The 27,881-nt window shown below is 41.0% G+C and overlaps 1 protein-coding gene across 4 annotated transcripts; it reads right to left on the bottom strand.

Annotated features, from left to right (window-relative positions):
* Nucleotides 1-9: 9 nt before the first annotated feature.
* Nucleotides 10-26,303, bottom strand: prrc2b (proline-rich coiled-coil 2B). Of its 4 annotated transcripts, none has more exons than XM_085414015.1 (31): nucleotides 26,125-26,303; nucleotides 20,612-20,789; nucleotides 20,323-20,500; nucleotides 19,907-20,009; nucleotides 19,510-19,573; nucleotides 19,198-19,341; nucleotides 18,336-18,649; nucleotides 18,072-18,196; nucleotides 17,805-17,968; nucleotides 16,721-16,808; nucleotides 16,460-16,628; nucleotides 15,472-15,811; nucleotides 15,184-15,374; nucleotides 14,302-14,485; nucleotides 13,924-14,131; nucleotides 11,639-13,678; nucleotides 11,291-11,457; nucleotides 10,058-10,173; nucleotides 7,725-7,866; nucleotides 7,090-7,166; nucleotides 6,670-6,942; nucleotides 6,430-6,531; nucleotides 5,854-6,046; nucleotides 5,667-5,764; nucleotides 5,420-5,547; nucleotides 5,036-5,276; nucleotides 4,695-4,862; nucleotides 4,464-4,543; nucleotides 4,239-4,320; nucleotides 2,568-2,777; nucleotides 10-758 (listed from the first exon to the last, which is right to left on the bottom strand). In XM_085414015.1, exons 2-31 carry the CDS (start codon nucleotides 20,724-20,726, stop codon nucleotides 591-593), a joined length of 6,672 nt encoding a protein of 2,223 aa, XP_085270141.1. In that variant the 5' UTR covers nucleotides 20,727-20,789; nucleotides 26,125-26,303; the 3' UTR covers nucleotides 10-590. The 4 variants fall into 4 exon arrangements, with proteins under 4 accessions (XP_085270141.1, XP_085270144.1, XP_085270143.1 ...); XM_085414018.1 differs by having other exon boundaries at nucleotides 11,291-11,454; XM_085414017.1 differs by having other exon boundaries at nucleotides 13,924-14,128.
* Between the last annotated feature and the right edge of the window lie 1,578 nt (nucleotides 26,304-27,881).

Here is a 27,881-nt window from a genome sequence, read left to right as displayed (position 1 = left end):
TAGTATGGATGTCTGGGTCGTGACTTTATTTACCAGAAAAAAATACCAAAGAAAAACAAAAAGTGCCCCACACTGCATTTAAAAAAAAAAAAAAAAAAAAAAAAAAAAAAAAGTTAACAGACTTTGTTTCTCAGTTGTATGAAGTTCCTGTCGGGTCTTTAAGGGATGCAGTCCATAAACAGGGAGTAATTACAGTTTGGCAAAACAGTATGGAAAATGAACCATGTGAGCTGGCCATTTTCCTCTTCCCCCACTTCAGAGAAAACGCACACACAAAAACAAAATGTCTTTTCTTCTTACCAATATCCCCTTAAAAGTGACTAATAATAAATTAAAGAGGACCTTGAAGAGATCTGTTTAAAAGACTGTGTTTATGCATATATTTATATATATTTATATATCTCTATACGTGATGTGAAATAACAGTGTCCAGTTCTGAAAGTTCAAGAGGGGGCATTTCATTATGTTGTCTGCCTGCAGGCCCCGGGCCTTGGAGCCTTGGGGGTAAGGTGGGTTTTAAAAAGGCTGACAGTGGTCAATGAGCTTTGTGTTGGCAGGCTTGGTGGTGATGAGGATTTTAAGGTCCATTATTACGCCTTGCCCTCTTCTACTTTGACAGCCTGGGGTTTGATGGCTCCAGTGCGTGCTGGTTTGGCTTGGCCTGTGGAAGGTAGGGGCTCCTGGAGTTTGCTGGTCATGCCCCCGGACGGTGTTTTGCCCTCTCCCACCGCCTTGCGTACATCTCTTATTGTTTTATTCTGTACAAAAAAGAAAGAGGACTTATTAAAGAGACAGCAGTGCTTGGTAAGCCGTACATACAGGGAGTGCAGAATTATTAGGCAAGTTGTATTTTTGAGGAATAATTTTATTATTGAACAACAACCATGTTCTCAATGAACCCAAAAAACTCATTAATATCAAAGCTGAATGTTTTTGGAAGTAGTTTTTAGTTTGTTTTTAGTTTTAGCTATTTTAGGGGGATATCTGTGTGTGCAGGTGACTATTACTGTGCATAATTATTAGGCAACTTAACAAAAAACAAATATATACCCATTTCAATTATTTATTTTTACCAGTGAAACCAATATAACATCTCCACATTCACAAATATACATTTCTGACATTCAAAAACAAAACAAAAACAAATCAGCGACCAATATAGCCACCTTTCTTTGCAAGGACACTCAAAAGCCTGCCATCCATGGATTCTGTCAGTGTTGTGATCTGTTCACCATCAACATTGCGTGCAGCAGCAACCACAGCCTCCCAGACACTGTTCAGAGAGGTGTACTGTTTTCCCTCCTTGTAAATCTCACATTTGTTGATGGACCACAGGTTCTCAATGGGGTTCAGATCAGGTGAACAAGGAGGCCATGTCATTAGTTTTTCTTCTTTTATACCCTTTCTTGCCAGCCACGCTGTGGAGTACTTGGACGCGTGTGATGGAGCATTGTCCTGCATGAAAATCATGTTTTTCTTGAAGGATGCAGACTTCTTCCTGTACCACTGCTTGAAGAAGGTGTCTTCCAGAAACTGGCAGTAGGACTGGGAGTTGAGCTTGACTCCATCCTCAACCTGAAAAGGCCCCACAAGCTCATCTTTGATGATACCAGCCCAAACCAGTACTCCACCTCCACCTTGCTGGCGTCTGAGTCGGACTGGAGCTCTCTGCCCTTTACCAATCCAGCCACGGGCCCATCCATCTGGCCCATCAAGACTCACTCTCATTTCATCAGTCCATAAAACCTTAGAAAAACCAGTCTTGAGATATTTCTTGGCCCAGTCTTGACGTTTCAGCTTGTGTGTCTTGTTCAGTGGTGGTCGTCTTTCAGCCTTTCTTACCTTGGCCATGTCTCTGAGTATTGCACACCTTGTGCTTTTGGGCACTCCAGTGATGTTGCAGCTCTGAAATATGGCCAAACTGGTGGCAAGTGGCATGTTGGCAGCTGCACGCTTGACTTTTCTCAGTTCATGGGCAGTTATTTTGCGCCTTGGTTTTTCCACACGCTTCTTGCGACCCTGTTGACTATTTTGAATGAAACGCTTGATTGTTCGATGATCAAGCTTCAGAAGCTTTGCAATTTTGAGACTGCTGCATCCCTCTGCAAGATATCTCACTATTTTTGACTTTTCTGAGCCTTGTCAAGTCCTTCTTTTGACCCATTTTGCCAAAGGAAAGGACGTTGCCTAATAATTATGCACACCTGATATAGGGTGTTGATGTCATTAGACCACACCCCTTCTCATTACAGAGATGCACATCACCTAATATGCTTAATTGGTAGTAGGCTTTCGAGCCTATACAGCTTGGAGTAAGACAACATGCATGAAGAGGATGTGGACAAAATACTCATTTTCCTAATAATTCTGCACTCCCTGTATATGCACCAACAAGTGTTTTATGTAACACCATAAAAGTCTCACATTACTGAAAATGAATTCAACACTAAAAAAATGTTACATTTTTAAGTCAAATCACACAACAGTGAACATGAAAAGCATTTCAAAATAAGAGAAAGATAAAATGGATTAAATTAAATTACCTATATTTACAGTGGGTGGCTCACCTTCATGCCATCCTCTTGCCCTTTAACTGGGGGCTCGGAAGCTGAAGGAGGGATGGAGTGGGGAGGGTCACGGCCAGGATTGGGGTAAGGGGGGGAACGGATGATGACGGGCTTATTGACCTGCATAACAGGTCTCTGAATAGGGTTGGGGAAGGGGCCTGTGGTGGGGGGACGCATGTGCATCACCATGCTGCCCTGAGCAGGAGGGACCTGTTGGTCACAGAGGAAACAACAGGAGGAAAAGCAGGTGAAGGGTTGGGAAATAAATGAAATGCAAATAATTAGCAAGTGCTGAATTTCTTAACACATTTTTAGACTTGACTTTTAGATTCCAAATACTGATGTTCAGGCTAAAGGATGTAGCGATCCTACATTAGGATATGATATTGGCAGCAGTATGCATCAAAGACTCTCACTGAGCAGAAAAGAGACCAGTAACAAATACCTTTTAAAAAAATAAAAAACATCTTGGTCCTCCTGTTATTTATTTAAAATAATAAAGCCCAAGCGAGTAAGTGCATATTCTTGTATTTGTATTTACCTGTGACAGTTTACTTGAATAACGTTCAAATCCAAGTCTGATACTGGCTTAGACATAAAATACCGGGGGGCTGCCAGTGCTACCCCTCAGCCTCCTAGTAAATACACATACGGTATGAATTTAAAACTCCTATGACTTTGAAATTCATACCGTATGTAAAAACAAAAATGATTCTCCGTCTCTTCTTTAAAGTAAAGTGTAGAGCTTACTCGTACTTAGTGCTCTGTATGAGCAGAAACCAAGGTAATGGTCCTGGAAAGGTTTTTTGTTTTGTTTTGTTTTTTTACAGTATACTATATTTTAATTTAGGGCTGTGCGATATGACCAAAATCTCATATCCCGATATAAGAATTCTATCGTCCCGATAACATTATAAATCACAAAAATGTAACATTTTCTGTAAATTCTGTGAATCTCGGTCAGCTCGACTTGCGTGAAGTGTTTCCAGCTGCGCGTCGTGTATTTGGAGTCGAGTGTTTTAACCGATGCATGAAACGATACATTTTTAGACATAGGTTGTAACGGCCGCCGTTTTCTTTGTATTTATTACACGGCGTGCTGTGGGGAAAAGCCTGTTCTAACGTTTCAGTCTGGCGGCTCTTTTTTAATTCTCATCCGTAAATAATCTGCTCTTTCACGTGATTTAGTTTATTTTGAAAAATCTCAACAGGATCTTGAGCTTTATTGTGAAAGGTTTATGTGGAACATAAACAAGTGGACACGCGATGCTGTTACCGTCATTGTTGCTAACCACAACGCATAAAAACAGGCGCTTGTCCGTCTGTAGTGTGGTTATATTAAATATAAGAGAAAGAGAAAACTTTAAGAAATTAATATAGCCACTACAGTGACCATCAAAAAGATGAAAAATATTGCCGTAAACAGTTTATTTTGTGACACCACGAAACAAACGATAGCGTAAAATGAAACGATAGACGTTTTTATATCGTCATCCGATATATATCGTTATATCGAACAGCCCTATTCTAATTGCATAATGGTGCATTTAACTAATCATACCTAGAAAATAAAACATACATATAGGAATATATTGTGTGGCCCACTTTTAAAACAATGGTCGCATAAAAAGAAAAAAAATATGGTAATATTTTAAGGTGAAAAATCCATACCTGCTGAGCAAAATGTGTAGGCAGAGGGCCTACAGGTCCTCCAGGACCAGAGGGCTTCCCGCCGGGGCTAGCAGAGCCAGGTCTGATATAAAAAAAAAAATAATAATAATAATATTACAAATGAATTAGCCAACTGTGCACTGTTACACAGTGGAGCACATCTGAAGTGATAAAAAGATCTACATAACTAACTTCTACTACCTTCCTCAAATTATTTCCACTCACCTGTAAGAACCTCCAGACATGCCTGGGGAATGATTGGGCTTCTCAGAGAACTGAAAACCTTTCATTTCCATCTGTGGACCCTGACAGTGGAGAGACACACAGAGGTACATTGTCAGACAACTGTAGTGGAATTTCAGTAATGGTCAGCGGTGTAACAGGTAAAAATGGCACACCAGTGCTGAGATATCTAATGGATGGAAAGTTGAGTAACATGAAGCCAGTAAGGCTCACCTCTCTGCTGCCAGTCATGACAGCTGCCTGCGACCCTGGTGGTAGCATTCGGCGTGGGGCTCCCACTGACAAGTTCTGTCCCTGCTGCAGCTGGATGGACTGTGGGAGGATGAGGTGTTGTTGAGCTGAACCATAACGCAGCTGAGAGCCAGGCAGGGGCATAGTGACCTGGTGAGAATGAAGAATTGATTGTAAGCCTTTAATATAAGACAACAGTCCAATTATGCCATTTATATGACGGCTTATATTTGTTAGGCTAAAACAAACACTATGAACAATTTTAAAATCCTCTTATACGTTAAAATGGATATTTTAGTCCTGAGCAGCAACAGCCCACAAACCTGAATGAGCTGAGAGTCCATTAACTGTGAAGAGCCCATGCCAGGCCCTTGGTTCATCTGACTATCATAGACTAGCTGCTGGCTGCCATTCATAGGCTGGTAGTGTGAGCCTGACTGGGGTTTAACCATGTCTGATGGCTGCATGCCAGGGAAAGCTGAGTATGGGCCCTTGAGAGGGGCTCCACCTGACAGTACCATGGGGCTGGGCTGTGACAAGTTGGGGTGCATGTAAACCTGGGACCTGAAAAAGGAAGGAAAAGAAAAGCAGAGTGACACAATGAGCGAAAGGAAAAAGTATTTTTTTTTAAACTCTCGAAAAAGATTTTATCTGCTTTCTAAATAAATGAAGTGAAGCAATATGGAAATTCTTTAAGCAAGCAGTACCTGAAGGGGGGGATGGAGCTGAACATCTCTTGGGACTGAGAAACAGGCAGACCTCCCCGAAGCCCCAACTGGGCCTGAGCCTGAAGAGACGTGTGTAAAGAAATGGGAATCTGCTGGGCTGCAGCCGCCTGAATGAGTGAGCACATGCAGCATCATGACAATTTGCTGGTACACAAGCCTGTGTGTGTGTGTGTGTGTGTGTGTGTGTGTGTGTGTGTGTGTGTGTGTGTGTGTGTGTGTGTGTTACCTGTTGGTAAGTCTGCTGCTGGGTCATGGTAGGTGGTACAAGGCGTGGCTGGCTTGGAAAGACGTGACCATCCAGATACAGCGGGGGAATATGATTCCCTGCATCAGGGGCAAGACCCAGACAAGCTTTCATTTACTCCTCTAAGATAAATCCTTCATCAAACTCAAGAAACAAAATGTAGTTTTACCTTGCATGGACATGGAAGGTGCTACTGATGCAACGGGCATTGGTGGCATGGAAACGCCTCCAAACGAGCTGTAACTGACACCAGTGGATGAGCCGGCACTGCAGGGAGGCTGAGCACCTGAAGCGCTGCCACCAGGAGAGCCCTGCTCAGGAAGAGACTGGGAGTTCTCCCACGCCTTGCGTGCTGACTCCATCTGCAGAGACACAAACATTTCAGATCAGAGTTTTTCTAATGTTTTTCTTACATCAGACAGGCTCATACTGTCAATCTTTTTAAATCTTATCTTATAACGCATTTTTATTTACTGGCTTTTAATACAGCATGAGAGTTATTTGTTAATTCATATTTGGTGTTTGCTTTTAATACTCTAAGTTGTTTTATTATGTATGTTGTATTCTTGTACAGCACTTTGGTCAACGCTCCTGTTGTAATTAAATGTGCTATATAAATAATTAAACTATTAAACTATTAATGTTTCCTACTAAAAGCACCACAAATCAACAGGAGTACCATTCTTTCTAAGTTATATATTTAAAAAAACCAAAACTATCTGACATTGGATTGTGATTTAAATACCTTGAGAGTGAGATCAGCACTGGGAAAGGAGATGGGGTTGAGGTTGATGCCAGGCTGCAGGTGGTTGGAGCGCAAAATGGGGATACTCTGATTCAAAGCAGTCTGTTTGAGGACAAAGAAGATTATAAATACTTACAAATCAACATATCTTATTTTCAAATAAGACACTATTCCATTAATGGTTTCAGGTGTATTACAGCTAATTTCATTGATTTCTATAAAGTACAATAAGTCACTTACGTCCTGAAGCTTGTTCACAGGATTGGACACGGGTACTGGGGTAGAACCCGGCGGCAGGCTGAAATCTGAATCTTTGGCACTGACACCAAACTCAATGGGTGGGACAGGCAGCACAGTGTCCACATGGAGGTCCACACCATTGACTGGTGTGATAGGGCCACCTTCCAGCCTATCGACACCTTCTGAGCCCTTCCGGTGTTTCAGGGAGCGTTCATTTCCGATGGGCCCTGGTTTGTGCTGCTCTTTGTTTTGTTCTGGGCCCGCATCAGAGTCCTGTCCCAAAACATGCAATGTTATGAGTCTATGTTTTTGAAAGCAATACTAGAACAACTGAAACTAATGTGAAAAAGAAAGTTAAAATGAGATTAAAAACAAACAAACAAAAAAACATGCAGTTTAGTAGCAGCTGCATCACACTACCTCAGAGTTGGGCTCACTCCCAGTGTAAGACACCTGTTTGGTCCATGAGTCTCCCCCTGAAGACTGCACTGAAAGAGCTTAAACAGATACACAAACCTCACTGTTATTAATGAAAAATGCAATCATTTGAAAAACAAAATGTTCACAAAAAACTCAAGCTTTCATATTATGCACATTCATATTACAACATCTGTTCTTTATGGACTTTGCCATAAATACTAGGAATAATGCTGCAATGCTCTTGTTCTATATGTAGGTTAGATTATATGATTAATCTCTCATGGAGTAACGAGTGCCCAGGCTTCACCACAAGCTATGAAAGGACTTGTCAGTTAATTTTAGTTAATTTTGAGTCCCAGGAAAAAGGAGAGTAAAATTACTTTAAGTTGGTGCAAAACGTTTTGTTAAAGCCCTAAAATTAAATATAGAAGTCTGTACTTAAAGCATGCCTTCATTGTTCAAGTTCACTGTGATGATGAACAAAGGTAACCTTTCAAAAAGTGTAATTGCCCAAAAATTCATGGGGCCTGACTGTATGTGCCGTCAGTGTGTGTTGAGGCTAAAGGTTTATGTTTAATATAACAAAATGCATATCTCAATGAAGCACTGACCAAAAATTTAATAAATAACAATACCTGAGCTGTTGGTCTCCCAGATTTCAGTTCCCAGATTGTTAGAAGAAATTCCTTCCTCGGGTTGTTCAATGCTCATGCTTCCCTGCTTTTTGGCAAAGCGTGGTGGCATCTTGGAAGTGACTGTCCTGTTTTTCACTGGTACCTAAGATGGTTAAAAGAAAAAGCTTCAAGGTTCGCTGTGTAAAAATGGCAAGCAACTAAATGGAACGAACACTTTTGTGTAAACATAATGTGATATATCCTAGAAAATACTGCCGGCCTCCAGTGCTACCCCCCTCAGCTTCCTTGTACATGCACCTGAGTTAGAAATGTGAAAATCCTAGATCACTTCCTTGAGTTATCCCTGAAATTTTAACTTGTCCCAGAGTTTTGGTAAATGTACCTATGGTACACATGTGAAATTCCTATGCCATCACTTTTTTACGCTTGAGGGATAAAAAAAAATAAAAAATTACACATTCCCTCTCTTCTTCACATGCCGATGTGCTTGCAAAGTCTGATGTAATGAGTTAATTACAGTGTAATTAAGTTAAGGCTGTTCGATATAACGATATATATATCGGGTGACGATATAAAAACGTCTATCGTTTCATTTTATGCTATCGTTTGTTTCGTGGTGTCGCAAAATAAACTGTAGTGGCTATATTAATTTCTTAAAGTTATCTCTTTCTCTTATATTTAATATAACCACACTACGGATGGACAAGCGCCTGTTTTTATGCATTGTCGTTAGCAACAATGACGGTAACAGCATCACGTGTCTGCTTGTTTATGTTCCACATAAACCTTTCACAATAAAGCTCAAGATCCTGTTGAGACTTTTCAAAATAAACTGAATCACGTGAAAGAGCAGATTATTTACGGATGAGAAGTAAAAAAAGATCCACCAGGTGCTAAAAAATAAACCTTAGACTCAAACGTTAGAACAAGCAACCCGCAGCACGCTGTGTAATAAATACTCAAAGAAAACGGGCTTTACAACTTATGTCTAAAAATGTATAGTTTCATGCATCTGTTAAAACACTCGACTCCAGCTACACGACGCGCAGCTGGAAACACTTCCAGCAAGATGAGCTGCCCGAGATTCACAGAATTTACAGAAAATGTTACATTTTTGTGATTTATAATGTTATCGGATGATAGAATTCTTATATCAGGATATGAGATTTTGGTCATATCGCACAGCCCTAAATTAAGTGAGTGTAATTAAGGGATCAGTGCAGCCACATTCCCAGAGATCAGTGTCCAGGCATCACAGCCAGCACTTACTAAACTAGGTATCATCTGTGTAATACAAAAAGAGTAGCACTGCCATGTATTTGTGCCCGTTTGTTTTGTTTGGACATGTTAAAGTAAGGGTTGAATTATTCTCAAATTTAGCACATGTTCAGCAGTCAGTCAGGCAGAGACAATTATATGGAGGAAAAGACGCAACAAAAACTGACAGCATGGCAGCCAACAGAGCATCTTAAATAAAACAACATTAAACATGAAGTTGCTGTGTGATTTAAGTCAACTACCAGAAGGTCATGATAGAGGGGTTGACAACTGACTCGCTTTTTAGGACTTACATCTTGTAGAGAAACAAATGAGCAGTGCTGCAGCAAGCTGGAAAGACAAGAAGGCTTTGCCAATGCAGAAGGAGCTTGAACTCAAACAGTATTATCAGAAGGTCATTGCTGTATCACTTAACAATTAAGTAAGCTTGCAGCTTTCTCCAACTCCAACAATGCATGAATGTGACGATTAGTTTGTAGCATTTTTTAGCAAAGTTGTTTGAAAGCGGGAGGCGAGCCAATTTACAAGCAAGGGTTTAGCGAATTGCTGAACTGATTTGCTCAAGTAAACCTTGTCAAGACTGTATTATACCATTCTAGGTAGATAAGATCACATCGGTCAGCTAACCCTTGGCGACCAGTCGCCTGGGGAAAAAGGTATATTTCTCAGTGGGGTGTGAAGTAGCTTTAACTGGCTGCTGCCAGGTAAAATATGTGGCAAAAAATCAGCTTGCCCAAAAACCTCCTTGTGAATTCACAGGGAGATTGCCATGGTCAGCAGTATTTTGCATAGTAGACAGTGACTTTCCTGAAAACATCTGGCAACTGCTCACTGATTGGTGACTGAGTACTAAAGAGCATTAACAACCAACCACTGCAGGACTCATAAAGGGAGCAATAGGGCACTTATAGGACTGCAGTTCACATATTGGGCCAACAGTGTCATAAAAATTACTTTCCGAATTAAACACATTTTAGAGGGCCATTTTTATTAAAAAAACAAGCAAACTAATAATATTTTTTGAGTATTTAGAATTTGGTGTATGTTAAACTTACAGCTGCCCCTTGTTCTTTCCTCCTCCTGTCATCTTCCTGTGGGCGTCTTTGCTTTTTGGACAAGGCATCCTGGTATCCATCTGCATTTGAACCTGGTCCCCCTGCGTCTCCTTCAACTACAAAACAAAGTTTTTGTCAGAGGAAAAATCAAGAGTGCTCAAGTAAAAGCTGCAGTGCTGAATCGCATCTGTACCTGTGTAAAATGCTCCATTAATACATTTTACCGTGAATTAAATTACCCCACCTAAAATGTAAAGCTGCTAAAGACTTTCTCCCAGTTTAAACCTAAAATATGAGACCTTTCAATTAATTTTACTATTTAAAAATTATTAATGGTATTCTCACTGCACCTAGAAAAAAAATCAGTTATTCTGCTGTCTGAAAACAAAAAAGGAGGTCACCAAGACTCAAGCTTTTTTTGCTTTACGAGACACACCTATAGTATCAATTTCAAAATCCTGTGTTTCCTTGTTCTCAAGTTATCGCTTTCAGAAACTTGTGTCCTCACCCCCTACACCAGCATGGTAATGGCGCCTTTTACAGCTGAGGGGTAGAAATGTGTATATAAAATATAGCATATGTGAGCACAGAGAGTGAGAGAAAAAAGAACAGACGTCAATTGCAAACAGGAAGCCAGCGCACTGAAGTGAGATTAAAAAAAAAAAAGAAAGTAGCCCACACCAGAACTTCTTTATTGCTTGCAAATCTGTTTCCACCACCCATGGTTATCCCTCAGCATTAAATTTTCCCCATAGCTTTGGCCTGTGGGCATGACATCAAAGTTAATCATCATGTTAGCCACGTTAGCTGGGTTGCGTGCAAACAGGATTGTCCTACTGCTGTGGGGACACTGCCATAAAAAGTTATTTACTAACTTTTCAGCTTGTCAGGGGACAAGAGCACATTAGAGTACTATTTGTAGGCCTCACACCTCTAACACGTTATCTGAGTGTTTAGTTCTCAATCTATATTAACAGACATGAACTTCACCTTGGAGTTGCTGTTCTGCAGCTGTGCAACTTAATTTTTAAACAAGTTAGTCTGATTCCACACATGTTAAGAAAAACAAAATCACATAACACAAACAAGATTCAAGGGGATTAGAGGAATGAATGAAAGCAAATGTGTTTACAGTATTTTTAACACTAAAACTACACTATTGCCAACACTTTGTTTCCATCAGAGTGCATTCCCTATGCATTCCATAAAGATGTGAAAGAAAGTTGGACTCACTTGGGTAGCTGCTGAGCTCATATGGGGACAGTGGTTCAGTGATGTCTGTTTTGACAGGTCCTGGCTTCAGCTCCTTGTCTAATTTCTTCCCAGCGGGCTCAATGGGCTCCCTCTCTTCTGGCAGCTGCTCTATGCTGTATACAGAGCCTGACTCATCTGGACTCCTGCTGTGAACAGGACATAGAAAAAGTGCTTAAATTGTGTGTTTTTTCCAAAATAAACCAAATTGAGTAACTGAAAATGGTGTCCTTGTAATCAAAATTATAGTCATCATCATACAAATAACAAAGTGTTGTTGGTTTCTAAGTAGCTATAACAGACGACTGGTCAGTAAGTTATTTGCCTCACCTTTTACAAGAAGTGCCTCCGTTCTGCCAGCTGTCACTCCTGTTCGATGAGGTGGGGGGATTATCAGGTGCACGCACCATCTTGCTTGCGTCCAGCAGTGATGGTTCTCCTTTCCTGTTCTGCCGTTCCACCAATGGTCTCTGACTAGAGAAGCTTCTCTTAGAAAGCTCCCTCTTCTCACTGGAGCCTGGCTCCTGGCCAGAGTCTGAGGGAATATCGCCATGGCCCTGTGTAGCAATGCCTCCACCTCCACTCCGTTTCTCTCTCCAGTCACCAAAGTCGCTGTTGTCTGAACCCGTCTCCCATTCCTCTGTCTGGCCATGCTGGCTAGGACGTCCAGAGTAGTGGCCACTGGGCCAGTTATCATCACCAGTGCTTTTAGAATGACCTGGCCAGGGATTTGCAAAGTCTCCGTTTATGAACTCATCACTTGTCCACTGATTTGAGCCAGGTTCACGCTCTTGTCGTAGACGACGGAAGCGCGGAGGCTTGTCTTGACGTGGAGGACGCCTTCTCCTTAAAATCTGTCTGTCAGGGTTCTCGCTGTCAAAGTAGTATTCTCCTTCACGCTCCTCTGTTCCATTTTCCATGAAGGAGCCAGTAAATTTAGGAGTGTACTTGAGAGCGTCACGCTCAACTGGGGGTCTGCGGGAGTAAGCAGTCTCTGCTCCAGGACCATAACCATTTTCTTGCATCGAGCCGCTACTGCTGCCACTAAATTGAGGCCCACGGCCCCTCCATGTAGAAATATCTCTAGATCCTCCAAAGCTTCGACTGTAACTACCAGTGGTGTTCAGTCGTGGAGGCAGCACGCGATTTCCAAAGCCTCTGGTGACCTTGGTCTTTTCTCTGGAATCTGGGGCAGTCTGATCATCTGTGTACACCTTGTTGGATCTCCAAGACTCTCTATCAGCTTTACGGACATCCCCAGACTCTGTATAGCCTTCTCCATTTTCAGATCCTTTCTGGCGACGCCTCTTGGGAAGTTCCTCATACTCTGAGGCTTCACTCAATGTTTCACTGACATTTCGCCTACGGGGTTTGCCCCTCTGAAACTCCTCGACCTTGATTAGATCCCTGGGTGGTGCTCGACCTCTGCCTGCTCGCTGAGTGCTGCTGCCACTGCTGTTGTTATTGTTGTTATAAACACCTCTGAGATTATCTCCACCGCGGCCACCGCGGGTTCCACCTCTGGAGTTAAATTCCCGGAAGCCTCGACTGCGGCCTCTACCCGTCCCCCTCACTGCACCAAAGGCCTGTTCTTCATCAATAAAGATCCAGTTATTGCGCCGTGGTGCCTGGGGTTCTCGGTTCTCCTGACTGACTCTAAGTGACTGGCTTTTAGCACTGCTCCAAGTGTTCTCCTTGGGAGAGTCATCGCTGTGGGTGCTCAGAGGTCTGTCCATTTTACTGGGAGCTGGAGACTGGCGCTGCCTCTCTTCAGGTTGTTTTTCAACCACAGGTGATGCAGAACGCCTATTGTTGGCAGGCTGGTTGTCTTTCTTCAAGTCATAAACGTTAGTAAGGACTTCTTTCTCCAGGCGGTAGGGGACAGGCTTCTCCTCAGGCTCAGGTTTAGGCTTTTCATTCTCCTTGTCTTCCACTTTGAGAGCCTTAAGAACTGGTTTCTTGATGGGACCAGTTCTGCGTATCAAGGTGCGTCCACTAGCCTCAGATGGCTGGTTGACACTACTTGAACTGGAACTGGCTTCAGACCACTGGTTTTGGGCACTGTTAACCCCTCCGTCTTGTTTCTGGCTACCATCTCTTTTCCAGTTGTCTGTGGAGCCATCTAAGGCCTCGTCGTGGGATTCAAGGCCATCTTTCAGATGCTTGTCTCTCGACTCTTGCTTTGGGTATTCACTATCTGAATAATTCTGAGAGAGGTTCTGAGCGGTGGTGAGCAAGCCTTGGTCATGTTGTTCTCTGTCTGAACCTCTGCTCTGATAACTGTGATGGGGAAGATCATCTTGAGTGTGGGACAAACAATCACTGGCCCTCTCTTCATAGGAGTCCTGTTGGGAAGAGGCCATATCACCTCTGTGGATACGAGGAGACATTAAAAAAAAAAAAAAAAAAAAAGATTAGGAATGAAAAAACCAGACAGAGGCCCATTAACAGAGCCTCATGCCCTTAACAACATAGATTCCATTAAAAAAAAAAAAAACATGGACTTTACAGCGTTGAGGAAGGAATTATTAAAATGCTCAGTTTCACAGATTAAAACACAAGAGGGCCTCATGCCTTAATTTAAGGACTGCAGAATTCGAACAAAATAAACTTACCTGTCATCGGGATGTCCGCTTTCCGAGCTTTCACGCTGTCTCTGGTAAGGTGGAGTAAAGCTACGCAAGGGATAGCCATCTTGATTCCACACTGGGTAAGGCTCAGTGGAAGGCGCTCGTCTCTCCTGAGGGAAGTTTGGATGGCATCCCTCATCAGAACCGGGACTGTTCAAGTGATCTTGGTGCATCATAGGTTTTATCATTCCTGCTGAAAATCAATCAATCACATATTAATCATGTTAAACATGATTTCAGGTGTGTCTGTCCTTCCGTTATTGACTGTATAGTTTGTTTATACCGAAACAAATGTGTCTGGCCAAACCACCTGTTATTTGTTTAAATTTAATACACATAAGTATATAAGGATTTAGTAATTACCAGGGTAGTAGTCAACAGGAGACCGTCCCTGGGTCATGCGGGGATCCATGAAAGGTGGCATCATCATCCAGCGCGGATCAAAACCGAGGACATGTGGAGGGTAGTAGCCCCGCTGAGTGTGGCTTGACCCTGATGGATTAGGGTGACCTGACTGCTGCCAATGCTGCATCTTGAACATTTGTTCCTTTAAAATCCACACAATAGACATTCAACAAATGGGCAAAATTGACACTGTCTGTTTTGTGTAAAATGAGACAAACTAATTGAAGACATTTCCAGGCTAAGCTAACAAAGTCAGCAGGATATTGTTCCCCATTTAGCATTCATAACAAAAAAATCAAAGTACATTTATTCTCATATATTTTAGAATGAACCAAGAAGATGCTGGAGATTCTCTTCTCAAGAAATTAGACCTAACGTTCTAAATATCCTAGTTTCACTTCTCTAGCACAACCCCATCATGGTCAATATCAAAGAGGCTGTTCTTTATGAAGGTGACCAGTTCCAACACACAAGCTGTACTTGCCTGGGCTGCCCAGGTGTATTAGTGGCCTAATGCCGCATAATAAGGTCAGCAAGTAAGCCATCTCTAAGAGATCCTGAATGCAGTAACACTAGAAGTTCCAGATGGCTAATTTGTGCCTCTGTAAAGCTGCGGGGAGTTTATGGTTTTCACCCGAATATACACCATAGGCTACTGTCACACATTTGTTACATTATTTATAGATGTTTTAGTGCAGCTCCTCATTTCCTAAATCTCTACAACCAAGGTGGACAGTGCAATGTTAACATGACCATGGGCCACATTATTAAGAACAGTGCAATGAAACCAGAATTCTCCTTAATTTGGAGTTGAAGCTATTGGCATCAGCTGGTGCTCACCTGCTGCTGGTGGTGTTGTGGTTGCTTTTGAAAGCGGGGTGGCACTGGTTTGATTGGCTGACGCCCACTGTAGTCTCCTGATGGTGAGGAGGGCTCTGGGCCATCGTCTTCACTGCCACGGTAGGTAGAGAAGCCAGACTCTTCACGGTAACTATGGCCAGGGGAAATGTCCGAGGGACACTCACTTCCATCTGGAAATCGTGATAAAACACGCTTGAATAGTTGCATTTGTGCATTTTTAAAACTATATTTTATATAAAATAAAAAAGGACTAAGGACTCTTTTTACCTTTTGTGCTGTAGTGCCAGTTATCATGGTGGCTTCGACTCTGTTCCCGACTTGGGGACAGTGGAACTTCTTTTCCCTCTACCTCCTTCTGGCTGTCATCCGTCCTTGATGTCTGCCTTTCAGTCTTCCCGAATTTTTCATCCAGTTTTTTGAGCTTTTCAGCACATGCTGCCAGACGTTCCTCACGAGCACGCCTCTCTTCCTCCTCCCGCCGTCTTCGGGCTCTCTCAACAGCCTCAGACAGCTCAGGCGACACATACTTGGCCCTAGCTGGTGCCTGAGACTGCCGCTGGTGATCATCCTGGTCAGCAAGTGGGTCTCCTTGGTTTCTCTGTTGGACCTAAAGGAGTTAAAGGGGAGGAACTTGAGTGATGAAGATTATTCCTTACTTTTTTTTTTTTTTTTTTAAGGAGGTCCATTAGATTTTATTTCACTCTAAATTTATTTTGGGGGGGGGGGGGGGGGGGGGGGGGGGGGGGGGGGAAGGACTAGCAACTATTTCTCCCAGATTAGTTGCTACTCAAACTCGCTGTTACCCGTAGGACACTTGTCCTGTTTCTTAAATTGCATATCCTATAGTATCTCTTGCTAAAATAAACAATTACCCTGGGAACAGATAAAAGCTTTGTTTTTATTGTAAGACATATTTTAATATTGTGGAATCTTTAGCTTATTTTAAATAAGTGGTTTGACAAATTTTCTACAATGAATTGCAACTAACAAACACGGCAAATGAAAAGTGCTTAGACATATCACTATGGTTACCGCAAGGTCATATCTCCTAACTCGCAATGACAGACTCACTTCAGGTTATGTAAAGGCAGACAGCTATTCATATGCTCTACAGTGGTGTCTCTAACGTTCCACAGTCACAAAGGAATTAAAGAAAATGGTGTGTTTTGACTGTGATCATCATAATAATTTGATCTTAGGTAAGTAATCTCAAAAGAGGGCTGAAATGGAAAAACACTGCCCTGTGCATGGTTACCTGGGTGTCTGTGGAGAGATATTTGCCGTTGGTCTTCCTGGGAGGCTCGTGGTGGTGATGCTGGAAAGAGTAACTCTCTTCTGGACCCTCTTGTGGGTAAGATGCCTCCCCCGAGCTAAGGGAGGAATGGCAGTCCCGCTGGTTATCTCTCTCCCTCTCCCAGTCAGCCCTATGAAGAAAAATAAAGCCAGAAACATTTTTAAATAAAGACAAAATTGGAGTGTTTAGAGTAATAAGCAGCCTTTAGGGACGCGCTCTCACCAGATCTTGTTTTTGTCACTGGAAGAGTGTTCTTCTTCATCATCACTAAATTTGAGCTTCTCACTATAATCAACCTCCTCATGAAGTCCTGTGGGCAGGGGGAAAACAAAACAGTCAGTCACAGTGGTGAATCAGGGTGAGGTCTAAACTATACTGTCCTGGCTGTATTTATAGAGTGAGGTAACACTAGCTGTGAGGTTGAGCAGACAAACAGTTTGTTCTCCTGGGTCATATTTGTATTGTGAAGAACAGTCACCCTGTTCTTTAGAATCACAGTTTAAAACAACTCTTTTTTCCCCATTTATCTGTCAGACTGTGGTGAATAAGTCACTTGACTTGCTCTAAACAGGTAGGCCGACATCCCATTTATTTAACAACAGTCAACCAGAAAACTGTTATTAAAAAGCCACAGTTGGAACTGGATCTCATCAGCAATTGCCAAATTATACCGAGCTGGTATTTGGTTTTCATAGTACATACAAAGCCCATCTGATTGCGTCCTCTGTGGCTTTGCTTTGGGAAATATACACATAACCGTTCGCAGTGTGTGTGAGGAAGATTAGCATTACCCTAAAGTACACAGGCTGCACCATTGAGGATATGACGAGATAAAGAGAAAGCACCACTCCAAGCCTTTAACTGGAATCTCTTGATCATGTTACACATTCAATAAAGTAACATTAACATTTATTTTCTTACTTATAAGCCACAGACATATCATGCATCCGCAGGGTTTTTCTTCCATATAAGAAATTTTAATGGCCACTAATGAGATTGTGACCCTCTCCCAAAGGAAAAAGATCACTGTGACTGCAATTTAAAGCTTGCAGTCACAGTGAAATCTACCGTGAAATATATTTTTTGTTAAAATGGTCAAAAATGATGGGAAATACTCATCACCTTCTGTAAGATAAATTAACAGACTGATCATGTATAAGTCTATGGCCAACAATGAATACTAGAAAGTGATAAATACAGCATTCCACACATAAAAATATAAGGGTGAAAGATATTCACAAGCTATAGAAGAATCTCACAGTGAGAAAGTGTCTGGGACCATTACACATGTCTAAGATATACTGACCAGCCCATCCATCTTCACAATCATTGTCAAGCTCATCCAGATCCTTCAAATCCTCTGGATTAATAATGGCTGGGCGAACTGGTCTGTCGGTAGGTCTACGGATAGGCTGCGAAGAAAGTCGAGGCGCAGCACGGACAAAGCGATTCTCTCTCCTTACGTCACCACTGCAATGAGATTATGGCAAATTAACAACTGCCAAGTATCCCAGATCTCTATGTCAAACTGCTGAAAAATGGATAACTACTTGGATATTTAAAATGAACTTACTTTACAAGCTCAGGTTTGGCATAGCTCTGCCTAAAAGTAGGTTTGCTGTCAAAACGGGCGGGGGCTGCTACGGTGGTGGGAACATGGTCTGTACCCGTAGCTTCACGTGTCTCTTTAGAGCACATCTGAAAACAGCAGCACCACACGGGACGATCATATCAGGCATGCAAATGCCAAACACTCTGTTTTAGATTGTATCTAAAAGTAGGCCATGTTGTTTTCTTCCACAATCACCTGTAATGTTATGAGTCATACATTACTTACAAAGGCAGGCAACATGTCATGGTAGACAGCAGTTGAAGTGTGATGAAGCTGGTACTGCAATGCAGTAGGGACGGCTGTTCTGCGGACAGGCTGAGCAGGTCGCAGGGAAAGCTCCTTGGGGTCAGGGCCTGGTGACGGAGCCGTCACCGTATTAGATGAGGTGGTGACTGTGGCGGAGGAGGGGTGAGACGAGGCTGGAGGGGTGCCAGTCTCAGCCAGGGCAGTGGCCTTACCCTCAGGATCTGCTGGCAGGCTGAGGGTCAGGGATGAGGGCTGAAGGTTCCTGCCACCACCTTCCCTCCAGCTTGTCACATCTAGAAGTAAAAAAGGAAAAGGGGGAAAAAAATTAGAGGACCAGACCAAGCTAAACTAATAAAATGTCTAAAGCCCTGTGAAATTAGGAACTGCACTGAATTTCAAATAGCAATAGGTAACAACTTTCATTGAAAACAAGCAATGACTATAAATTAAAAACATCCACTGACCATGTTGTTTCATCTCATCTCAATGCGGTAATTTCAAGAACTAATTGCAAGTGAATTAGTTCCATACTTTTTTTAATCAGAAATATTTAATCGAGTTCCCAGCCTGCATAGGTGTGAGCCAGGAGTCGTTAGTAAGAAAGTTGTCAGATTTCTGCTCTGAAAGACAACTTGCTTGGAAACTATGCAAGTAAATGACATCAAGAAGCATGAAATGCAGGTTAGAGGAACCAAAAAACAAAAAAAAAAAAACGCCCTCTTTCCTGTATTTCTTAAATAAAGTAATGTCTGCCAGTTTAAAGCTTTGCCTTCCAGGAGGTGTTACCTTATCTGTGAGACTGCCAATTTTTAAAGAAGGTGATACACAAAACATAAGTTACTCTGGGGGCGGAGGCTTGGTCCGGGCCCATACGACGGATCGAAGCCGCTTCTTTCCTTGCCAGCCCTGTCCTGTTCTCCAGCTGCCTTCAGTGTGGGAAATTCCTCGTGAGAGAAGGGCTGAAGTCGGTTTGAGGCCCTTGAACCTGATGTAGACATTGAAAGACACCGCATAAAGAGAGATGCTTGTCTGAGCTGAGCAAACAGAAAGCCATTTTCTCAACTGGGGTTTGAAATCTGAACAGCATACTGAACACTAACTGCGTGACATTTCATTTTAAACAGACTTTATTCTGAATTAATGAATGACTCACCATCTTGCTCTACTGCCTTTCCATTTAGCTGGGCCCATTGCTTTGGTCCACTTGTGTTTGTGTTCTGTGAAAATTAAGAAACCAAAGTCACCATCCCCACAGACCTAATGGAAGTTTCTCTACCTTTGAGGCACAAATGAGAAATTATCTTAAATATTCACAACCTTTCTTGTTCAACTTGGTAGTGTGAGCTTTCCTCCATAAAGAAGGTATAATTCTTTGCTCTTCTACCATTATTAGTCTTCATTAGAATATCCACTAGACACTCATTTGTATACGAGTAGCTCTCAATTAGCAAATAACCGAAAACACTTAAACACAATCAATGTGTTAATGAAAATCTGCAATAAATATATGACTGAAGCAGATTTATAAGCATACGTATACTCATACACACCTCCTGGTTGGCTACCGGTGAGGACTTCTGAAGATTGGAGACAGATTTCTGCAAAGGCAGCGGCGGCTGCAACTCCGGCAGCTGTGGTGTTGATGCAACAGAACTACGAAAAATAAAAAGACAACTGTGAGAAATCAACCCTCAAAAGCCTCTAAACTGCTTCTCTTTCTTCCTGGTGAACAGCTGACTTCTATCAAGATCAAAGCTTTAACTTATTTTATCCTGACACTGATCCCTGAAAAATATGTGAGTTTAATGTCAATGTTGATACTTCAGGAAGGACATTTCCATTTCAGCCACTGTAATCAACTAAAAAGGGTGTCTGAATATAAAACATTATAGCATAATTAATTTACTTGACATACATATTTTTATTTTTTAAATCGGAGAAAGCGGGTCTATAAAACACGCCTTACTTCTTTTGATCGGGTTGTTCCTGCTTGTTCGCCCATCCTGTACCGTCTTTGGGCACTATAATCACGTTGGGATCGTTTCCTTTGTTTTCAGACTTCAAGCTCGGCAGATGAGCTGGTGGGGGCATACGCCGGGCTGTGGCCACTTTACCAAGACTCTGCAAGCCATGTCGCGGAACTACTGGGAGGCAAAACATGTAGATAAAGAAGTAGGACCAACATTAGTAAAGGGGCTTAAACTAGATAACAGATGAAGAAAAAGTATCGAGTGGAGAAACAAAATGAGCCTTACCTGTGTTTTTCTGAGTTTCTATTGATTTTCCCTTGTACTTATCAAATAGGCTGAGTGAGGAATACTTGCTTTTTCCATCCTTGGACTTGGTTATTTGCCCCAAACGATCGGACATTGCGATGTAATGTCATCTAGTATGGAAATTTTTCTTTGCGCCTCTTCCCAGTGCCTTCTGATTCTAAAAAGAGGAAATGAAATATCCACCTTAGTACAGAAGTCACCCAAGGAAAAACCAAACCTCAAGAATAAACAATGTTAATTCACAACCTTTGTAAATATTTAGTGTTAATCTGCCAATATAGACCAAACCAATAACTATACAACACAGCACACTGTAACTGAGATATTCTACATGTAATACTGGTTTACAAAATACCCATGTAAATAAAGATAAATGTTCACAGGAATAATACACATGAGTAAACAATATACAAGTTAATATAATATAAATATTATATATTATTAATATCAGTTAATGCACTCCAAGTAAGCCAGTAGGGCATGTAAGCAAAGTGTGAAACCAAAACAGCCATTAAGTCACTTAGAAACAATTTTACAAGTCCCTGAAACTGCATTATCTCCAGAAGAGATTAAGTGGTGTGGCATCAAACACATGTCCCAAAATCTTCGGTTGGTTCAAGACCCACTGACAGCATATGATCGAAACACTTTAGTGATATCACATCCTCTCTGGATCGGTCCACGGCTCCCTACAGAAATGTTTCATCAACTCTTCCACTGAATTACAATGACCATTCACACTGAGGGAAGAAGAAACCCAAACCATGGCAGCAAAAATGCCTCCGACATCATAATGAAACAAGGTCACCAGATTCCCTTAGTGTGGGTGCCAGGGGTCAGGGTTTTATTTTAATGCGTCTCTTTACCACATGTATAGGAGTTTCATAACCTAAAACCTACCAAGAACCAAAAGACCAACACATTTTGGTGTGAATTGTGTTTTCGATATATCAATAAATAATGAGGCCAAGTAAGTATTCCACAATACCCATATGGTGAACTGTGTTAACCAACACGAAACGGCTACAAATGGCAATTCATTTATTTAAGTGCTAAAAGTAATTTTATACTTTCCAGCTAGACTCAACAAAGATGGCAATGCTTCTGCAAAGGTATAATTAACCACATAAAAACACATTTTGTGTAGCGGAAACTTTATCTAAATGCAATTATTTTGAAACCACTACTGCTATTCTTTCTTTGAAGCAAATATCCCCTGTCCACCATCTATTGTGGACATTCACTTGAGTTTTGTTTTTCCCTTCTATCTGACCTCTGAACATTGTCAGAAATGTCTTTGAGGCAGGGACAACAACAGTTATTTACTGAAATTGTTGTACAAATAAATTTAACTGCACCTCAGAAGCAATGCAGGAGATAGGCTCTAAAATCCTTGTCAACAAGTTGTTCACTGCAAATTTCAATCCAATATATATTGTACTGTCAAATTTAAAGATGCTCCCTTCAGACACCACATGTGTTACAAAGAACAAGTCTTTGGGTGACAGGAAATACTTGAACAACTGTCCTACAACTGTAGAGCAGGGCAATTTGACCAAAAATATTTATCATGAAAACATTTGAAAATTTGCGATAACGATATAACTGACGATATAATTGACACTAGACGAAATACTTTACAACTCCACAACTTTATTAGTGCAAAAAAAAACAACAACAACAAACAAACATCAATGTATTTTCACTTAAACAAGCAGCTGTTTTTTATGTGCATTAAAGTTATATAAAAATTTAACAGAGCAAATGCAAATTCCTTGCTGACAGTTTAACCTAAAGGCATTTCCAGTGGAAATTGGCCGACATATCCTCAGCATAACCATGTATAATATCCACAAAACTTAAAAAGAGGTTACGATAACCACAATGCTCCGACAATCCATCAAGCAGTGCGGCTTCGTAGATTAGCAAAGTCGTACTAAAACATTTGACAGATTTTCGAGCGCCGTGTACCACATAAAATCATTTCAAGGTCAGTAAAAACAATCAGAATTCATACATAAGGCACACAGGATTATAAGGGGCACTGTCGATTTTCAGAAAAATCAAAGGATTGATTGTAAGTGTGCCGTATTTTCCAAAAAACACGGTAATAACGACGGCCCGCTAGCATGCTCTACCAAAAATAGTGCTTTGTTGTGTATCTGACGGACGAAAGCCAAACCAGTTCCACACCACTGAAGTTGCAGCATTTTTACAAACCACTTCTGGTTCATCCGTTTCATTCAGCGATCCACTTTCGCTCTTCTTATTCTCCGTCATACTTTTTCCGCCATGTGCGTATGAAAACAAAGGCACTGCGCATGTGCGTTTTACCCATATTCTATCGCGATATTTCATTTTCTTATCGTTGCCCAACATTATACCGGTATTACCGTGAACGGTATGATATGGCCCAGCCCTGATCTCAAGTCAACATTATTCAAGTGGTTTATCACATAAACTTGAACCACAATACTGCCATCTATTCTGATCCCTGGGTAGTAGCTGCATATGTGGATCCATCTGCTGTGGTGACCCCTTGTGAATAAGGGAAGTGCTGAAAGAAGCTTCTATATGAATCATGAAACAAGGTAATACAAGAAATCCATGAGTGTAGTTTTTACTGTGATACACTAAATTTCTTCTGAAGCGATCCAAATCTGCTTTGTAACTCAACGTGTTGTTTCACATGATTTTACACATTTTTTTCCTGGTGAATTTCTGCACATTTTTTAAATTGCCATTTCTCATCTATAGCAGGAAAATGTATTGAGGATATGGTTTAAAAGAGATGTAACACCCGCCCAAAAAAGAAAATTTACACTATCAACGCACAGACCTTATGTTTTAGTACGCATGCATAGAACATCTTTATGCAGTCTTCAAATATCTTCTGCAGGTAAACATCAGCCAACAAAACATTACGGGGTGACTAACCGTGAGATACAAAACACTATAAACTTTAAAAACATCAATTACTCTCACAATATTTGAGCTAAATAAAAAAAAAAATGCAGAGCTTAAGACAGTCTCTAAATGAATATCTGATATTATGTCCAGGTCGATGTCTAGTGCTAAAACCAAACAATGCCACCAACTTTCAAGAAATTATCAATAACAATGTCATCCTATGTTAAACCCAGTTTTCCCCTACCATTTCAAGAAACACTGATCGGGGGAAAAAAATAATACCACCTCACACCAATTATTAAGCACATCCCTATGTTTTTTTTTTTCTTTTATGCACTTAGGCCTACATTGCCACTTTACCACAGTAAGGTCCTGACATGAATGATGGCTGCAGGTTTAAATGTAAGCATGAAGAATGGTTATCTGTCTTTAATGTGTTCGCCTGATGTTAAACCGGCAACCTACAGGGTGTACCGGGGCTTTCACTCAGTGACAGCTGGGATGGGCTCAACCACTATCCCCACAACCCTGAAATGGACCAGCAGCTAGGAAAATGGATGGATTTTTATGATTAATAGGAAATAGTTTACACTGAAAACAGTAAGCCAGTATGATTATTACAGCCAGGAACCTTGCTTTTGGTATGCAACATATTGCTTTTTAAAAAATGTTTCAATATATAAAAATACATGTGGCACTGTGTCCCAATATCTCAGAAGCAGTTGTCTTGACACCTAATTATAATTGCCAGTATTGCTAAATATCTCTGGGTAACAGAAAAAAAAATTTATGCAATCCAACCTGAGAAAAATAATGTGACATGTTAAATTCAAATCAAACTCAAGCATGTCCATATTGACAGGAAGCAAATGTTACAATGCCAAGAATTCCTTCTCTTTCCTGGCTAGTTCAAACTCCATTTCCATCTATTCTTTATTCAGTGTTGAACTATTCTGAACAAATGATGGAGGTTTGCAGAAACTATCTAAATTTACAGGATACTTTAGTGAGAAACATCAAGTTAAGCTGACAGAAGCCATAGCATGAACAAAACTAGAGATGGCTTATCAACCCCACATGTAAACAAATAGTATTATGGTGACTTACTTTTTCGGTGTGATTAAGCAATACACAACCTTGGTAACACAGTTACAAATGTCTTCTTTGTCTTCATTTAAACAGTTTCATGTATTCTTTTTTCCAGTGTTATAATTATTGTTGTTGTGCTTGGTCAAGCGTCTTTTTTCATGATGGCTACATGAGCATATTTTTCAGTGTTGGATAACACAGTATCAAAACAAAATACATCTTGATAGATTTATAACAGGACACAAGCACTAGTGTATACTAGGAGTATTTTCATGTGTGAATGAAATTAAGCAGGTTTCAACCATCAGTGGATAGTTGATTATCGTATTTGCAAATCTAAATAATAGTAAATATCATTTGAAGCTAACACCCGTCAATCCATAGCACAGTGGAGGCCGCTCGGTTAAAAGCTCCGCATAGGCGTTTTACAAAGACTTGTAGCCATAAATATGTCCATCAAGCTAAATTTAGTTATGTAATACACTCTGTTATGGTCGCTCGCACTACTCCAAAAAAACATAAAATCTACCAACCTCTCCAAACACAATCAATTTTTTAAATACATTGAGATGTGTAAGCTAACGCCTTGACGGCTAACGCTAGCTCCGCCTTGACTTTGTGTGAATTTCAAAAGGCTACATCCACCAGAAAACCCAAAGAAAACACCACAAGCAATAAAGTGGGCATTATGTAATCGTAAAACAAAAATTTGGACTGGATTTTAGTTTCACCCCGAGTTACTGTTCTTATTTTTTTAAGCTAGCATACATGCTAAGCTCTCCAGCACAAAACTGACATTAGCGAGTGCTGCACAAAAACAAGAAAGTCAAAGGCTAATGCAATCGTTTAGACTACAAATCGATCGTCTCAGGTCTGTTTAACACACCTATCAAGACGGGCTAACTGTCTGTTAAATTGCAAGAGATTCACACAAACGTTACCAAAGATGTAGCGGCTACTACTCGGCGACAAAATGTGCTAACTGCTGGCTATGGTTATGTATATAGCAAATGGTCGTAGTGAGGATCCTGTAGAGTCATCTAACTTCACAGTTAAACGACGAAGACACACAAAAAAAATGTAAACTGCTACTTTTCTGTTTTTTTTCCCCCCTAACAACAGCTCTAATTTAGCTTCAGCTAACAGCCTTAACTCTGGCAGCTTGTTGGAAAATTAGCGAAACGCCAATCCCGTAAAACTTCCAGTGATGACAAATTACAACCGGTGTTTTTTTCAGTGCTTCTACAGTGGTGCTTTTATTACTGGGGATATACAGGCTTTTCTGTGGAAATTCTCTATAAAATACTCTGACCTGTGCTTATTTTTTCCCCAATCCCGCTTGGCTTTTTGAACGGCCTGAACACAGCGATGGGAATGTAGGACAAGACGATTAAAAATGGCTGCTGCCAGGAACAAAGCAACAATAAAACTGGGCAGCGGAGAAGACGAGCGAACCGGGAGCTCCCACGGAGCTATCTGCACGTATAACTCACCGATTCAACAACTTGGAGTGTCTTCTGATCAGTGACGGTGAGAAATTTCCACAAAATGTTGTCTACTCAAAGGATGGCTTGCGATTGTACAGCCGAATCTTCTTTAGGTTTAACCGATTGCAATGTTGTTGCTGGGGTCCTACCCGGCCTGAGAATGAACAGGGCAGAGTGGAGGCTGGATCGGCTCGGCTCACTACGTCCTACGTCACCGAGGGACGTCGCCAGCACAACATCGCCTCCTGTCGTTTAATTTCAGAAATCACAAAAACACTTCCCTTGATATTTCTAGGCCCTTAACCCCCAAAAGCCCTTTTTGATTGACCCCTACACACGATAGAATGAAGCACAGCAGTTTTTTAAAGTATGAAATAGATTTTTTCATAAATATTTTATAGTGAATGCGGTTAAACTGAGAGATATTTAAAATACAAAATAACAAGACAACTAGGAGATGTTATAATTTGACTCACACCTGTAATTTTATGATGGAGGCATTGATTCATCATAAATTGAGTGTAACAGCAGGCTAATGGTTCCTCTAGGTGTCTTCAAAAATGGATGTACTCCTCTTTATGCACTGAAGAAATACAGAACTTCTTTTCTGGATCACTGCTCCACCTCACCCTAGCATTCTTTTGTCACACCAACCCTCTGCATGTCCTGTTTCACTACATCCATGTGATCTTCTTCTATTCCTTTAACCAAAATATGAAATCTGTCTTTACATTAATCAATTTCTTTCAGAACTTTTGTTACACAAATACCAACGTGTTTTACCACAGGGATGTCAAAGAGTACACTGTGCGCACGTTTATGAACAGAGAAAAGTTTATGTTTTCGGATACAGAGACCTTTGAAAAAATTCCATTGTCTTGAATCATCATCTGAAGTTCATCCTTGAGCTGCCTTATGCAGTCTGGCTTGTTACAAGCTGTTTTCTTTTTATTATTATTCTCACAGTTCTTTAAAAAATGAAATAGCCAGCAGCATTAAAGCAATTTTGGCTGCTTAAATGAATAGTCCTTGGTGGAAACACTAAGAAACCTTTCTTTAAAATGCTGATTAAAGACCAGATTAACTTCAAAGTGAAATAAATCACAGACCTGAAAGCCTACTAAGGAAGGCCGGGTATTTGACAAACGTGTTATTAAGCGAGCATTGTCAAAAACATAAGAGATAAGGTCTTTATTGTCATTGCACAGTCATACATAGTACAACAGTACAATTAAACTGGAAAACTGTCCCACGTCGGCACTATGTACAATACAACACAACACAGTAACTTAAGTAATAAAAAGAAGAATAAGTGTATGTTTATTGCACATTGTTATTATTGCACCATGTTATTAATATTATTATTGTTATTGTTGTCCCCCCCCACCCCCACAAAAAAAAAAGTCCAGGGAGGTAGAATTCAATGGCACAGCGGTAGAAGACGATCAGCACCTCCTTCTTCGGGTCCATTTTTCTGAGGATTCTCAGAAAATGGAGATGCTGTTGGGCCTTCTTTAAAACTGCCGAGGTATTTGAGCTCCATCGGATTCCTGTGTCTATGTGCACACCCAAGAACTTGAAAATGGAAAATGCTGACAGGCTGCATCAACGGGGGCCTTCCTTCTTCTGAAGCCGACTACCAGCTCTTTTGTCTTGGTGATATTGAGATCCAGGTTGTTGTCTACACAACAATCTGACAGCCTCTTAACCTCAGCTCTGTATGCCGTCTCGTCTCCCCCAGAGATGATCTGCGAACTTAATGA

Source organism: Rhamphochromis longiceps, linkage group LG7 (genome assembly GCF_057381845.1).
Source record: "Rhamphochromis longiceps isolate RC_006_pf linkage group LG7, R_longiceps_female_GT1.1, whole genome shotgun sequence".
Taxonomy (NCBI): domain Eukaryota; kingdom Metazoa; phylum Chordata; class Actinopteri; order Cichliformes; family Cichlidae; genus Rhamphochromis; species Rhamphochromis longiceps.
This window is presented reverse-complemented; position numbering and strand designations above follow the sequence as displayed.

Bases quoted from the DNA above. Each gene is read 5' to 3' on its own strand.
- prrc2b (XM_085414015.1), bottom strand. From the start codon at position 20,726: ATGTCCGATCGTTTGGGGCAAATAACCAAGTCCAAGGATGGAAAAAGC. The intron at 19,342-19,509 runs GTGAGTCATTCA...TGTCTACATCAG, and splicing joins AAAGGCAGTAGAGCAAGATG to GTTCAAGGGCCTCAAACCGA. The intron at 7,867-10,057 runs GTAAGTTTAACA...TAACCATCTTAG, and splicing joins GGAAAGAACAAGGGGCAGCT to GTACCAGTGAAAAACAGGAC.